General features: G+C 38.6%; 1 protein-coding gene across 2 annotated transcripts in view; it reads left to right on the plus strand.

Moving 5' to 3' along the window:
- Positions 1-16,416, plus strand: part of ANO6 (anoctamin 6) — a 260,323-nt gene that overhangs the window by 218,210 nt on the left and 25,697 nt on the right. For both annotated transcript variants that reach the window (XM_077170647.1, XM_077170648.1), the window contains 5 exons: positions 4,223-4,365; positions 6,497-6,574; positions 12,503-12,728; positions 13,709-13,878; positions 14,079-14,176. In XM_077170647.1, the coding sequence (XP_077026762.1) occupies positions 4,223-4,365; positions 6,497-6,574; positions 12,503-12,728; positions 13,709-13,878; positions 14,079-14,176 (715 nt within the window). The remainder of the gene's footprint in view (positions 1-4,222; positions 4,366-6,496; positions 6,575-12,502; positions 12,729-13,708; positions 13,879-14,078; positions 14,177-16,416) is intronic.

A 16,416-nucleotide genomic window follows, 5' to 3' on the forward strand; every position in this document is an offset into this window, starting at 1 on the left:
AGAGAGAAATGAGATGGCAAGCAAATGCTTTTTAAGCTAGGGTTTCATCAAGTTTGCGAAGGTCCCATTGTCCAAAGCCAGTCACGTGACTACGGCAGCATCAATGTGGGAAGGACTACCAAAGACTTGGTACAGTAGGAATAGGGTTCATGAGGAGCCATGACTGCAGCAATCCCTGCAGCTGTGATACAATCTAGCATTCGTGGGGCAAGGGAAGTAGCAACACAGGGATTATGGGGGAGCTTTCTTCTTTCTGCACTGCTGTTTGAGGGGGTATTTAATAAGTACATGCTACTTTTACAATAATAATAGCAGATTCTATTTGACAAATAGAACAAATATATGCCTAAAGAATATAACTCCTATATAGGAGCTTTAACACTATATTACTTACTTTGAATAGCATCATTAATGTAATAAGGTGATGATCATTTTTCTTTAAATGCAAACTTTTAAGAGTTTAATTGATATAAATATTTTACCATGGAAGGAAAAAATAGCCATTTTCAAAGGAAAATGCATACCAATTGTACTGTGTAAGTCAAGGGGAAAGGAATTAAAGCTATAGGAAGGTAGGGGAAGAAACTGAAGCCAGCCTCTGCTTCGTGAAAATCCAACGTATCAACCAACACATGAGGATCACAGCAACAGTTTTTTTACAGGATGACCTCAGCAGCAGTTCTCTTTTGCAGTGGTCATGCCAATAAAGGGTCATAAAATAGATTATGAAACAGACAGTCCAATTATTTTGGACATTGTTAGAGATTGGTTGCCAGTCCTGGAAAAAGTAAACTGTAAGATGGCCAAAATTATCTAATAAGTTACCTTGTCATTCAGACAAATGTAGCACGTTTTGGCTGGAGACCAAACACTGACTAATTTTTGATGCATAGAAGAATAAAATCAAATTCATTTATTGATGAAATAAGATCCCCTGTATTCCTCCATTATAAAACACATCGTTTTTATTTTCTAGTAAGAGCATATGTGCTAAACATATGGGTCAGCACTTTTAACTATTGCCTTGATCCTTAGTCTCAGCATGTCTTCATAATTTATAAAATTCTCACGTATCTATTGAATTCCATATACTAATGGATGCTGCTAGCCCTAATTAAGGGATACATTTTAAGTAATGAAAAAAATTAATTTTGACACTAAAAAGACAAACCTCAAATTTCCTAAACCTTCCTTTCTGTCATCATTAACTACACCATGTTTATAGAACCAACTTATGCATTGGGCTGGTGATTTTATTTCATCAGATTTTAGAATGCAGAAAACACTTCAGCACTACTTGTAACACCATATGTAGATCTTTAAGGATATGTAGGTGTGATGAATTCTTTAAGTGCTTTATATCTCTTTCCTCATTACCTCTGCTTTCTGAGAACCACTGCTGTGAAACTCATTAGAAAGTCTGAAAAGAACTGAACAGGTGGGAGGATCATGTAAAGTTATTCATATCACCACCATCATATTCTTGTAGCATCTCTTCTGTGTCCAGATGTATGTGGAACTGCAAAGAATATTTTAATGCTTCCTAGGAATTATAAAAGTTGAGGGTGGAAAACCTCTTACAATCAATATTGCACAAATCATATACTTACCTGAAAATTGCCTCCCCCACTTTTAGGCCAACCCCCAGCCCATGGTCCATGCTGGCTCATGATATCCTAAACACCAATCCATGCTTTTCGTGTGATTTTCTTCTTTGCAGAGAAGAAAATCAGTAGAAGAGATCCTTTGCCCTGTCTGTAAGCTAGCCTAGATGAGGCAGTGGGGTAGCAGTGGGGTAGCTGAGCTAACAAAATGTGGAACCACAATTCTATTCTCACCAAGAGGTCCATTTTTGAAGGTCCTGGTTGGGGGGCACAAATAATTCTTTTCCCATGAATGAACTACAGGCTTCTTCAATCCAGGAGGTACTATGTCTGATTACACAAGCTCAGGAAGGAGCTCAGGAGGAATGCACAGGGAACACAGAAAGAGAAGGATGACCTTCCTATGAGCAGCAGTGGCCAAATCAGTCCTCCCAATCAGGGGTTTGGCTGGTGGGCCAGCTAAGTCTCTCTCACATTTCTCACACAAGCTATTTGCTTGGAGAATATGTAGTATTTGGGTGACCAGGACTTGACGGATTCCACCCTCCAGTAGGCTCAGAAAGTTGAGTCATGTTAACCAATAGTCACACATCTAGTCAGCATCACAAAGGATTTGATCCTGTTTTTAATGCCAGGTTATTCCTACTCCAACTCATTGTTACTGAGAAATTAGTAAAAGCAAAACAAACACTGCTGCAAAATGGATGATTTTAAACATTTCAGTTGTCTTCAGTCTTGGGGAGGGTTAAGTTCAGCTCCTTACATCCACATCCCAGGACTTCCCTCCTATATCTCAGGCTGCCCAAATGCTTGCTGTGCTGCAGAATTTCATCCCAAGCTCCCTTCGCTCTCTATTCCATGATAGGCCCCATTCCAGACAAATTAAATCAGAATCTCAGGAGTGGGTCCTGGGCATCTGTTTTTCTTAAAAAACTCTCCAGGTGCTTCTCCTGTGCAGCCAGAGTGAGAATTACCACCCTCTATCTCCATGATCTCACCCACTCGTGGCTCCAGTTACCGCTTAACACAATAAAATTCTAACTCAGTCCAGATCATTTCCCTGTGTTCTAGACTTTTACCTGCCTCCTGGGCATCTCTCCCAGACTGGCCCGCAAGCAATCTGCTTATGAACAAGCATCTTGTCTTCCCTCTCAGACCTGCTCCTCTTACTGCAGTTTTTATTTCAGGGAATGCCACTGGAATGTAGGACATCACCCAGGGCAGAAAACTGCAGAAGCCTGGCCACGTCCTTGCCTCTCCCTTCCCCTTCCATCACACCTCCTAACCAGCTGTCAGACAGACCAGCTTCTCTCCCGGCTGCCCAGGCAGGCCCTCATCGTTTGCCTGCGGGGGGTTCTAGTATTGCTCTACAACTCTTTCCTCACTCAGAAAGTGAAATCTTTCCAAAATAAAACATGCTCCTGTGTTCCTTATAACTCATTGTCTGACATCTTCGATGTCTCAATTTAGGTTAAACTTGCCTTACCAGGCACACAGAACCCTTTGTAATATCTGCCCCACCCTCCACTTTACACTCTGCATTCATTTACCAGATTATTTGCAGTTCCTGGAAGGTACCTGACTCTCTTTGATCTCTTTGTCCTTGCATACACTGCTCCGTCTCCACCCTCCCCAGGCCATCTCCGTCCCCTGCTCAGCTCTCAGAACTCACCTGAGGGATCCCCTCATCTGGGAAAGCCTCCCCTGAAATGACCCCCATAACCGTTCCGACTAAGATAAAATCCCATGCTTACCACATGGCCCTCAAAACAGTATACTGTGATTACCAGTTCACCATAGCACACCCGGGAGCACCTTGAAGGTAGGAACTGTCTTGTAATCTTCATTCTCAGCACGTAGTAGACACTCAGCTAATGACCTATGGACAGAATAGTGCTAGTTCCAGAGTATCTGTGTAGAAGACCTTAGGGGAAGCTCTTTTTTTCTGACTGGGGAAAAGGCCCAGGGAATTTATCCTGACACTACATTTTCAATTAATGTTGTTTTAATTTAGTATTTTAGGTAATACATTCTAACAAATAATAAAGATTTCTAAAAATTATTTGATTTCTTCTTTGCACAAAATTGAGAAGGATAGCAGTTTTCCACCTGAGAGAATGTTATTTTAATTTACGTTGGCTTGGGGCTGGCAAATGGACGTTTTGGGAATGCAAAGTGTTCCCCTTTCCCGCAGGACCAAGGGAAGAAGGGAGTGAGGGAGAAGGGAACCAATGGATGGACCATGGACTGCCTTTTTTTTGCTTGTGCAAGCACCGGGAAGACCCAGGGCTCTGGCATGGCAGGCGAGAATTCGGCCTGCTGAGCCACCGTCGCACTGCCCCACGAACTGCTTTTGGATTATGAGTTATTTAGTTGACAATAAAGTGCTAGGAGCAGGCAGATTAGCATAAACAGACATGTTTGCCTTCTGACCATCCCATTATTAATTTCTGGGAAACTATAGTCTATCTTCACAACTTGTGTAAATTAGTAACTTTTTCTAAAAAGAGGAGGGCTTTAAGCCATTTTTCTACCTTTGAAATATTAATAGCACCTGTATTAACAGTACTAGGTGCAGATTTCTGAAACTTCCTATTGCATCTCTTTCTCTCTGTTAGTTACCCTGTTTTTGGAGTTTTGGAAGCGGCGCCAGGCGGAGCTTGAGTATGAATGGGACACTGTTGAGTTACAGCAGGAAGAACAGCCCCGCCCTGAGTATGAAGCCCGGTGTAATCACGTGGTGATAAATGAGGTCACTCAGGTGAGGAGGATGCTATGCAAATGCAACTCAGTCAGTGTAATGCAAGGGTTCTCAAGCCTGACTGCACATTGAAATCACCCAGGGAGCTGCCTAGGTTGCATCACTGTTGACACTCATTTACCAGTCTGGGGTGCGGTCTGGGCCTAGGGACTTCTTAAAGCTCCTGTGCAGGCAAGGCGAAACCCACCGCATTGGTTCTGCTTAGAACAGTGGACAGAGGAAGCAAATGTGGTGACTTCTTTTGTGATAACAGAAAAATGCAACAGCAACAACAAAAAAGACTCAGTGACATGGGTGTATAAGGACAGACACATTTGATTTTTATAGTTGATTCTCAATTTTTCACATGCACCTTCATTATTACAGCTCCCTTTTCATCCTAGATTAGCTGCCTGGTTATCTAGCACTAAGCCTCAGTCACTGCTCCACTGTCTGGTGGGGATGCGCAGAAATAATGGGGCACTTATCCTTAAGTCGATGAAGCGATACAGAAAGAGAAAAAAATTTATTGAAGCCCAACTATGTTCGGGCATGATAATAGGCATTTTATATAATGGAAAAGGTAAATTTGGTGCTACTACTACTGCTGCAACAAATAATACAAAATAAAACCATGTACCTCTGTATGAATATTCCAAAGCCAGTGAAAACTGACTTTTGAATCATCTGCATTGTTGTTTCTTTCCATCAGCACAGAAAATTTAGAACTGATTGTACTTGCAGTCATCAGCATGAGGACAGTAGGTTCTGAATACGAATAGCTCTTGGAAAGAAAATGCTTTTACCTAGAGCATCTGAAAATGTCTTCAGCTATAGATTTTATAAATTGAATCAAGATTTATAGAATGTTGGAGCTAAAAAGAGGCTGGAGGGAGCAGTTCAACCTCCTCATTGTACAAATGGAAAAGAATGAGTTTCAATTATTAATAGAAGGTGACATTTCTCTTTTACAATGTAATAAGCTTTGAATAATCCATGTTATGAATAGTTCCTGCTTTTTCCTAGGGAAGGCAATGTCAAAAGCATGTGTTGTTGAAAGATTGTATGCTCACAAATGAAAGCTGAATCTTAGACAAAATTTGATATTCAAAGAGTCTTTTGAGTACAGAGAAACAAACAAAAAGAGAGTTTTTAATACTGGCCATATAAGAAAAATACTGAAGAAAGCCAATTTGGTTTAGCTTAAATGCCAATTTATAAGTGATTTTCCCATTGAAACATTGCTTTTTAAGAAATTGAAGAGGAAGGTTCATTTTGAAATTGAAGAGGAAGGTTCGTTTTGTTTATCTTTCTTCTTTATTTTATTTTTGTTGTTGATATGTTCTCCATTGGTTTAGAGAGGCCTATAGTGGTAGTAAAGTCTCAAGAACGAGATTGTGTTCAGATCCCAGCATTGCAATTTACAAGCAACATTGGAAAAATTATTTAACTTCTCTGGGCCTCAGTTTCCTCATCTACAAAATGGAAATAATAGAAGTGTCTGTTATTATGGTAAGGATTAATTGAGCAAATATATACAACCTATTGAAAGAGTAGCTGGCATAGAGTAAATGCCAAATTGCAGCTGTTATACTACAGCTGCCTGAAAAATCCAGGTAAATCATGAGACTTCATGACTTCTCTTAGATATTTGAATATTTTCTTGTAAAACAATAAGATGGAAATAGTAAAAATTTGTAATTTTACCATATTGATATATAAAGCTGAACCAAGAAAGAAAGAGGGGATAACTAGTATTTGAAGACATCTGTGAAACTTTTCATCCTGCCTGGTCACTCTGTAATCATTGCCATAACTTCTAAATAAGACAAGGGCTGGCATATAGCTTTGGTGCTTGGCATTGTCAGATACCCAGAATCCTGAGCTCACAAGTCATGGCAGAGGAGATAGTTTGTTATTTGTGCTTGCATTTTCAAAAAAAAAAAAAAAAACTCATTAAAATGAATGCTGCACATGTTTTGTTGTGTGTATGTTTGAAATTACTTTTTAAATGTGCAATTATGAGTAAGAAGTTTATGTTTAAAAAACTAATTAAAAAAATTAAATTAAGCCTAAGATTTATTGACAGCTCAGTAGACAAATAATTTCATTGGAGTAATCCCTTGATTGACTAAACTTTTTTTTTAATTAGGAAGAAGAACGTGTTCCCTTTACTGTGTGGGGAAAATGTATACGCATAGCCCTCTGTGCAAGTGCTGTCTTATTCTGGGTAAGAGACTATTAATTCTTTTTAATATCTAATTTTAAAGTATTTACAAAGTCCTCCTGGGGGATTAGGGAGAAAGGAGGAAATATTCAACTTCCATGTCTGGAAAATTCCTGTTATTCTCACAAGCAGTGGGGAAAACCAGATAAGCAGGCTGAACACTCAATCATGGAAACTGATTCCTGTAATGGAGAAGCTAAGCCTACTTACAATTGTGCCTAAGAGTCACCCTCAGAGAACCTCATTTGTTGCTCAGATGTGGCCTCTATCTGTAAGTCAATGCCACAGGTTAACACACTGCCCTCCCACCCCTCAAATGGGACGTGATTTCCAGGAGTGTAAATCTCCCTGGCAGTGTGGGACAGGACTCCCAGGGGTATAAATCTCCCTGGCAGTGTGGGACAGGACCCCCAGGAGTGTAAATCTCCCTGGCAGTGTGGGACAGGACCCCCAGAATGAATCAGGACCCAGTATGATGGGATTGAGAGAGACTTCTTGACCAAAAGGGGGAAGAGAGACAAAATAAAGTTTCAGTGGCAGAGAGATTTCAGAGTCGAGAGGTTATCCTGGAGGTTATTTGTATGCATTGTATAGATATCCTTTTTAGTTGTTGGTACCTTGGAGTGGCTAGAGGGAAGTACCTGAAACTGCTGAACTGTGTTCCTGTAGACTTGATACTTGAAGATGACTTTAGTTTTTACACTGTGATCATGTGATTGTGAAAACCATGTGTTTGATACTCCTTTTATCCAGGGTGTGGACAGATGAGTTAAAAAAATAATAATAAGGAAAAATAAATAATAGGGGGTAAGGGGTAAAAAATAAAAATTGGATAGGTGGAAATACTAGTGGTCAGTGAGAGAGAGGAGTGAGGGGTATGGGATGTATGAGTTTTTCTTCTTTCTTTTTCTGGAGTGATACAAAATGTTCTAAAAATGATCATGGTGATGAATACACAACTGTGTGATGATATTGTGAGGCATTGATTATAGATGGATTGTGTGAAGGTTTCAAAATAAATATATTTTTTTAAATAAAAAATGCTACTTAAATTATATATATATAATTTATCTGATTTTAAATGTCAGAGAAACTAAAAGCTGAGCCTGGAAACTAAAGTCTCAGAAAGACAACTGGTTTTAGGAAATTACTCAGCCAACCCTTGAAGCAACTCCTGAGGTTTCAGAATATCTTGGTTTTTCTTTACCTGTTCACAGTGGTAGTATTTCTAGTTTCTTTCACCTCATTTGTTCAGAATATCAGTGAGTCTGAATTGTCCAGTTTCTAGTATGGAGACCAAATGAAGTCATTAAGAATTCTACCCTTTTCTAACAGCAGCAACCAATAACCAAATAAAATGTCTAGGAATTGCCTTAAAAAGATATAGAAACTATTAAAGGAAACTTTAAAACTTTTGAAAGAAAACTTAAATGATTCTGGATAAGAAGAGAATATTTCTGAAATGTCAGATCTTAACAAAATTAATTTGAGGTCTGTTATTATTAAAATCATATTAATGATATAATAATTTAGTGAAGAACTCAAGAACAGACCACCAGCTTATAGAACAGAACGTGAAGCCCAGAAATTGGCCCTGATATCATTGATAATTTAATAACATACGAGGAAGCAGGCATTATAAATCAATACGATGAGTAAAGATTATCCAGTAAATGGTAATGGAACAAGTTACCAATCATGGGGGAAAAAAAAGCCAAAAACGTTTTAAAACCATATCATGAATCCACATACTACAATAAATTCCAGAAATACTAAAAAATAAATGTTAATCCATAAAAACTAGAAATAAACATTGATGAATATATGCTCCCAAGATATAAAAAGACATTCTAAACTTAATAGCAATGGAAATAAATTTGAAAGGAAAATATTTAAAGACTTCCATACTTCAAAGTTACAAAGTTTAAACAAAATATCAGGAAAACATTTTTAACATATAAGGCAAGCAAAGGTTAATGCCTTTAATACAGAAAGTCCAAATCACCTTTAAGGTGACACCAAAAGGGCATGGGTGGTGGTGGTGGCTCAGTGGCAGAATTCTTGTCTGCCATGCCAGTGACCTGGGTTCAATTCCCAGAGCCTGCCCATGTCCAAAAAAGAAAAAAAAAAAAAAAAGATGGCACCAAATACTCAATAGTTGAAGAGACAGGGAACATGAAGAGACATTCACAAAAGAAAAAATATAATGGCCAGTAAGCATCAAGAAAATGTCAAGCCTTGATAGTCATTAAATAATGGTATATTAAAACAAGATACAATTTTTCACCTCAAATTAGCAACCATTTTTAAGTGACATGGCTCAGAGTTTGTGAGTGTAAAGTGAAGCAATCAGCTCCTCTCATGCCAGGCTGCAGGCATTTTGTGCTGGTCCAATCTTCCTAGAGAGAGGTTTGCAACATGTATCAAGAGTCTTAAAAATATTCATATGCCTGAATCAACTAATTCAGTTTTTCAAAACCTATAATGAGAAATATTTCAAAATGGTAAATAAAGCTTATTTACAGACATTTATCACATTTTTTATTACATAAATAAATATCCTGTTTAAACATTTCCATTCAGTGGAATGTGGTAAAGCTAAGAAAAAGTAGGTTCATAAGTGGTTTGTGGCATATAAAAATGCCTATGATTCATGATATGTAAAAGGAAGGATAAATTAATATATAAAATGATTTAAAATATGTAAACAATGCATAGTTCTCAAGGAATTATGCCTATCTATGGATAGTAGGTAAATTTTTTCCTGTTTTTATTTTTTTTCTTTGTTTTTGTAATTAAGAATTTTTCCAGTTTATATGGTAGAGGATCCATCTCCAGCTGTTTTTCTGGGTTTTGTCTTTTTTTAAGAAATTTATTGGTTCTGTAACTGAAAATTCCAGGTCTGGAGTATGTCTTTGGTTAAGATTATATACTCCAAGCCAAATGATGACCACAGCTGTGTTTTGTTCTCTGTCTTCTTTCTGCCACAAGTGGCTGCCAGTCATGATGGCTCCAGGCACTCCTCTTATGTTAGCAAAATGGCTGCCAAGTACCAGAACTCACATCACATCCAAGCAAAGAGGCCTCTGCTTGATAGAGGAAACTTCTCTTTCCCATAGGTACTAGCAGATGTCTCCTCATATCTCAGTGGCTCTTTTTGGGTCAATACCTGAAACAGCTGCTGAGGCCAATGGAATGAGATACTTGGCCTAAACCAGTCTGGAGCATAGGGGCTGCGGCAATCATCCCCAGGCCACAGGGCTAAAAACAGAGCCAGTTATTCCGCCAGAGCTGGGTCCTCTAGGATAGGGAACACATCCACAGCAGCAAAAGCAACTTATGGAGGTGCACGGGTAGTTCAATGGTAGAATTCTCATCTGCAGTGCACAAGACCTGGGTTCAATTCCCCACCCTTGCACCCCAAAACAAACAAAGAAAAAATTCCCTGTGATATACATATCATATATCTGCCTCTGTGTATTTATGTACAGATATAGAAATACATATTTGAAGAGAGACACATTTAAAAAAAAGCAATTTATGTCCATTACAGAATGTTTTCAAATTTTCTATAGAGCATATATTATAGTTATAATCAGAAAAGAAAATTTACAATCTTACAAAAGATTCGCTGCCTCCTGTGAAGAAGTGTTGAACACATCAAGCACTCTGAAAGAGGCAATTTGTAAAATCTCTGAAATGACTGAGAGTTTAGTCTAAACCACCTGGGAGGCAGTGCCATGAAGAGGGTGGTGTGCCTTTTGGATACTGGTACGCTTGGGTGTCCCAATTCTTTCACATATTGCTTAATGTTGGGCAAGTTGCTTAACCTCTTTGGGCCTCTATTTCTTCACCCATAAAGAGAGATATAATATTACCTACCTCACAAGGATTGAAAAAACACATGTAAAGTGCTGAGCCAGATCCAGGTGAATACTTAGCAATTAAAGAATGCTAACTATCTTAATTACCTCATAGTTATAAAAAATATTGTGCAGATAATTAAAATACAAAATAAAATATTAAATGGCCTGTGTATGTTGTGGGGCGAGAGGAAGACTTGTTACACCTTGTGATAGTTAGATTCAGTTGTCAACTTGGCCAGGTGAAGGTGTCTAGTTCTGTTGCTGTGGACGTGAGCTGATGGCTTGTGAACCTCATCTGTTGCTGATTATATCTGCAGTCAGCTAGGAGGCATGCCTGCTGCAATGAATTATGTTTCACTTAATTGGCTGGTGCTTAAATGAGAGACTCAACGCAGTACAGCCAAAGCAGCTCAGCATACCTCATCTCAGCACTCGCAGCTCAGTCCAGGCCTTTGGACATGCAGAAAGGAATCACCCCGGGGAAAGTTGTTGGAACCCAGAGGCCTGGAGAGAAGGCCAGCAGAGATCACCCTGTGCCTTCCCATGTAAGGAAGAACCTCTGTTGAAAGTTAGCTGCCTTTCATCTGAAGAACTAACAAAATAAATCCCCTTTTATTAAAAGCCAATCTGTCTCTGATTTGTTGCATTCCGGCAGGTAGCAAACTAGAACACACCTTCTCTGATACTTTTCAGCCTTAGCTAATTTTCATGCACACTCACACAAACACAAAATGTTCCTCTTTTCACAAATATTAAGCTGTGAGAGAAAGGAGAAAATGTGATAGGTTACAGGGGAAAATGTCTTCTCTACAAACTGTTAAAAAGTAAAAAAATTTATATATCTTTTTAGTATGCTGGTCCTCAAAATTATAGCAAATATTTATATGTGTTTTTCATGTGTCCAGGCTTAATATTCAAAGTGTTGTTTTGTTTTACCTATAGTGAATCATTTAATCCTCACAATCCTATGAGCTAGGTGCTATTATTATCCCCATTATATAGGTGAAGAAATTGAAGCCTAAAAGGTTGTGTAATTTGTCTAAGGCTGCACAGCTAGTGGCAGAGCTCGGATTCAAATGCCAGAATCTGGCTCTGGAGTCTGAGCTCTAAGTCTCCCCTCCCGCTCTTTGCTGCTCTCCACAGGTGAACAGTAGCCCCTCCACTGTTACTATAAACACATGACATGATCTGCTTGGTCCTGAAATTCTTCATAGCTTTTCTCTCTCATGGCTGTCTGCATGTGCAGCCAGACATACTGACTACCTGGCTCTGGATATGTCCAAAAAAGTATGCTTCCGGCAAACAGTTTCAATATGCCTATCCCGTGACATCTGATGGCTGTACCTGTGTGTCGAATAAGAAGAAATGAATGGGACCTTTCATGTGCCTTATTCAGTAGCCAGAGAAAACCTGCCTATGTGGAAGTGAAATTCTACCATGTGAAACTGTGCTTCAGATACCCGCAGCTACACTAGTGCAATGAATCCTGTGTCAATGCAAGGATAGATGGCTGCTGGTTTCAGATCTGAGTGTGAAAAGCGTGTGAAGCTTTTAGAGGCTTTAATACTGGTACCATCAGTTAAATCGGGGCTCTGTCTGGCCAGCAGCTTTACTGTTCCTGTTTAGAGTCTCACCTGCTACAGAGAGTAAGGCAAGAGCTAGCGCCTGCTGACCTGAAATGGTTAGGTTCTTTGTTGGAAGGAAACATATCCCTTTAATAGATTATAACTGAGAAAAAGAAAGAAAACACTAATTTATAACCTAAATAATTCAGTAATTGTGGAAAGGATGTTTTCACTGGTGCTGCTATCACAGCCTGTTCTGGAAGAAGGAAAAGTGTCTCTCAGTTATCCAGTTTTTACCCCATCTGAAGATACTCCCTCTTTTGACTTCCATCATTCTTTTTCCTTTCTTTGAAATTTGCAGTCATGATTTTTTCCACCTCTCCAGTGGCAGTTATGTGAGATTTATCTCACTTCACACATGTCAATTCCAGCCGAGGCCAATTTTTTAACAGTAAAAATGTGGCTGTTGAAATTCACGCTGCTGTGTGTTGTGCTTTCAGATCCTATTGATCATCGCTTCAGTCATTGGAATCATTGTCTACAGGCTTTCAGTGTTCATTGTCTTTTCTGCCAAACTTCCCAAGCACTTTAATGGGACAGACCCAATCCAGAGGTATCTGACTCCGCAGACAGCCACGTCCATCACCGCCTCCATCATCAGCTTCATCATTATCATGATTCTAAACACCATCTATGAAAAAGTGGCAATCATGATTACTAATTTTGGTAAGTTCTTACTGTAGCTAAGATACCTTCTAATACATTTCTAGAGCCAGGTAAAAATAGAGACTGTATCATCCAGGTGTTTCCTTTCCAGTATGTTACAATTTTCAGTAGTTTTCTATGTAACCCTATTTTTCTCTAGACTATGGGATATGGATTATCTACAGCTTTGCCCTGGTAAAAAGAGGCAAAGCAGACAGTCATTATAATGTCCAAGCTCTGTGTAAACAGAGCAGTGCTGAATAATATTTTCAGTTACATTAGATCATGTTACCCTGTTGTTGAAAGTAAATAGTCTCTTTATTGCAAATAAGTGAAATAGGGTCTTGGCTGCCATGGCAGATATGCTGGTTTGTTGCTGAGAGGACAAGCGATCACATTATTATGTCTCCCCCCACCTCCACCTTGCTGTTTGTTTTAATACAGCTACATTCTCATCAATTCTGGCTTTTATCCCAGGCAGCTATGTAGTGGCCAAAGCTTCATGTTTCCCACACTCGGCATATGCCTGGGCCATTCCCTGAAATTTCTAAAAATGGTCAGACCAATTCTGATTCCAAACGGGGAGAATAACCTGTTTTGTCTTCCCCAAATACCTTTAGCAAGTCACTGTTCATTTGTTTGTTTTCTACAACAAACCTACATTAATTACTATAATTCAAGAGAACAAGTGAATGTCATTTAGCAGGCTTTTCAAAATAATTTTCTGTCAACTTGGACCTGAGTGAAGATAGTTCTTACCCATTCAGTAACATTATAATTGTAAATTTTAAGGAACAGTGGATATTTTGCCACCTGGGAATTTGTTGATGGCTTAGAATTAGCACAGTGTCTATATTAAGGAACTCAAAACAACATAAATGGAAACTGTGAATTTTATTCACTTATTTTTTACTATGCTAACTCATGCATCGGTGTCTTTGATTAGGGTCTTGAACTTGTTCACAATTTTTTAATCTTACTTTTCTTTGTTTTCACTGCAGAACTCCCAAGAACTCAAACCGATTATGAGAACAGCCTAACCATGAAGATGTTCTTATTCCAATTTGTCAACTACTATTCTTCGTGTTTCTACATAGCTTTCTTTAAGGGCAAATTTGTAGGTTACCCAGGAGATCCAGTTTATTGGCTGGGAAAATACAGAAATGAAGAGGTATGAATGTAGAGTTGTATGCTCTTGATAATTGAAGCTACTTCATGTTTTATCTTGGTTGCCCTATACATAGCTTCTTATTGCATAGTTCTTAGATTTTTTTTAAAACCTAAACAGACACCAGAAAAATAAAATAAATAATTCTATTCCAAATTGTCCCCATCTAAATTTTGAATGGGATTTTCTTTTAAACATTCCAGTGTGATCCGGGTGGCTGTCTCCTTGAACTGACAACTCAGCTGACGATAATCATGGGAGGAAAAGCAATCTGGAATAACATACAAGAAGTGTTGTTACCGTGAGTATTGAACTATATAATCTTAGAAGTATAGAATAGAGATACAACATCCCACCTGTCCAGATCATTTGCCTGTGTATCCACATGGCTGTGTGTCCACCTCTAAAGTGGATTAGAATTTATCGTTATTAAAGGTCTCCAGACAAGCTGGCCCAGCCAACAATGTAAACATATCAAGTGTTGAATAACTGTGTTTAAAAAATAGCCCTCTTTATAGTTAGCTGAATTCCCTACCTGCTACAGCTTATGCCTCTTTGACTGTCTTTGGTAACTCATCACTTTTGTCTGAAAGACAACCCATACTAGAGCTGTGACCAGCTATTCCCACAACTTTTCTCAGCTTCTTTTCCTTTTATACTAAGCATTTAAAAGTCACTAATAATCATTTATTGAGTGTCTTGAATGTGCCAGACACTGTATGAGAGCCTTCTCACTCAGCAGCTGTTTGCACCCTTTTAAAATACGTAAGAAAGAGCCTGATGAAACATATGTCACGATAAACTTACCTTTCTCCATTCCCCACCTGTGGGACCATACCCCCTTAGAGGATTCTTAGAGCAAGGAAAGAAACATCTGGCATGGTGTTCCAGGTTCCCTTTGGGAACCTTTGGGGTCTTTCTAGCACTTAACTAGTACCTGTCATATCATAGCCACTCAATTAATTAATTGAGTGAATGAGCAATTACTTGAGTGAATAACAATTAATTGAGTGAATGAGCAATGCCTATGCTTCAAATACATAAAATCAATAAATTAGTAGCATTGTTTGTTGAACCCAGAGAATAAGCTCAGAGCCCTTGACTTACTTGCCTAGCACAGTCTAGAAAAAAAGACATCTCTTTGCCTAGGATTTTGATGTTTGAGGCATTCTTGGAAAAATTTGTTTTATTCTGTACTTGCCAAAGTTTTACATTAAGCAGCTCATTCTGGAAAAATATTTATGATAAAATGTTAAGGGTAATAAATAGAATTAAGTGTGCCAAAATGCTAGCGGCATCATTCTTTGGAACTTGGATAATGGATGGCTATTTTCTTCCTTTATATATTTTCTCTATTTTCCCTCAATGAAAGTATACTACTTGTATAATAAAAAAAAGTTAACTGTTAAAGGGAAAAATATCCCTGCCTAAGATATGATTTGGGTAGGGGATGAGCCAATCAAAGAGTCCCAAAAATAGGTGTCCCTCACTGTCCAAGCTGTTACCAAAGACAGTCAAAGAGGCATAAGTTGTAGTAGGTAGGGAATTCAGCTAACCATAAAGAGGGCTATTTTTTAAACACAGTTATTCAGAAATTGTAAACTCAAGAACCAAATAGAGGAATACTTGTATTTCAAAATCAGTAAGTGAGAATACTATAGAATGTCTTAAATAGAAATGCTGATTGTCTTTAGTATATGGAATAAATAGGATAATGAAGATGCTGAAAGAAAAGGTATAAAGTGCTTCACACGATGCTTTGCATGTATATATAACTACTCAGAAAAGAACACCATATTATGGTGTGAACTGTTATTCTAACTTGCATGGTAAACTACTCAGGAAACTATTTGTAACCCCAGACGGAAAGAGGAATCTTCTGGGGTTGGCCAGAATAGAGTTACCTAGCAATTTAATGGAACTAGGGGTCTAGGAAAAGGTAGCTTGAAAGAACAGCCAGCAAGTGATCAGGTAAAAGCATTAAGACCAATGTTTGTCCAAAGTTCACTGAATCAGATTTTCAAAGGAGAGTCTGGGCAACTGCAGGGGATTTAGATGTATAGTCAAGGTTGAGATGCCTGTACTAGTATCATAGCTCAGTAGACAATCCAAAAGATCAAGGACAGAGACATGGACTACAACCCACATTTCCTTCTACTCATGTGTGGGTCACCTCAGAAAAACTGAACAAGAGAGTATAAATCTATAGCTAAGCAAAGAAAGCTTATCAGAAAGACTTCTGATATGGACTTCTAGTTTTGAGTGGGGGGTAGGGGAGCAGGCAGCACAGTACAGGAGGAAACATCAGAGGAGTTGGCAATGCTAAGTGGTTGCCAGGACAAAAATTTCATCTTGAATCCAAATTGTGGTGGATTTGGGGCTCAGAGAGAAAAATACTTGCCTGTTTGGGCAATGGAGACAGTTCAGCAAATGACTGAGGCTGTAAATTGGAGGTACTGCAGAAAATAAAGCAATAAAAACCAAAACCAGTTTGGGTGTCATGAGAGGTAATGGACATGGGTGGTTTCGATGCCACCTTAG

Source organism: Tamandua tetradactyla, chromosome 7 (assembly GCF_023851605.1).
Source record: "Tamandua tetradactyla isolate mTamTet1 chromosome 7, mTamTet1.pri, whole genome shotgun sequence".
Classification (NCBI taxonomy): domain Eukaryota; kingdom Metazoa; phylum Chordata; class Mammalia; order Pilosa; family Myrmecophagidae; genus Tamandua; species Tamandua tetradactyla.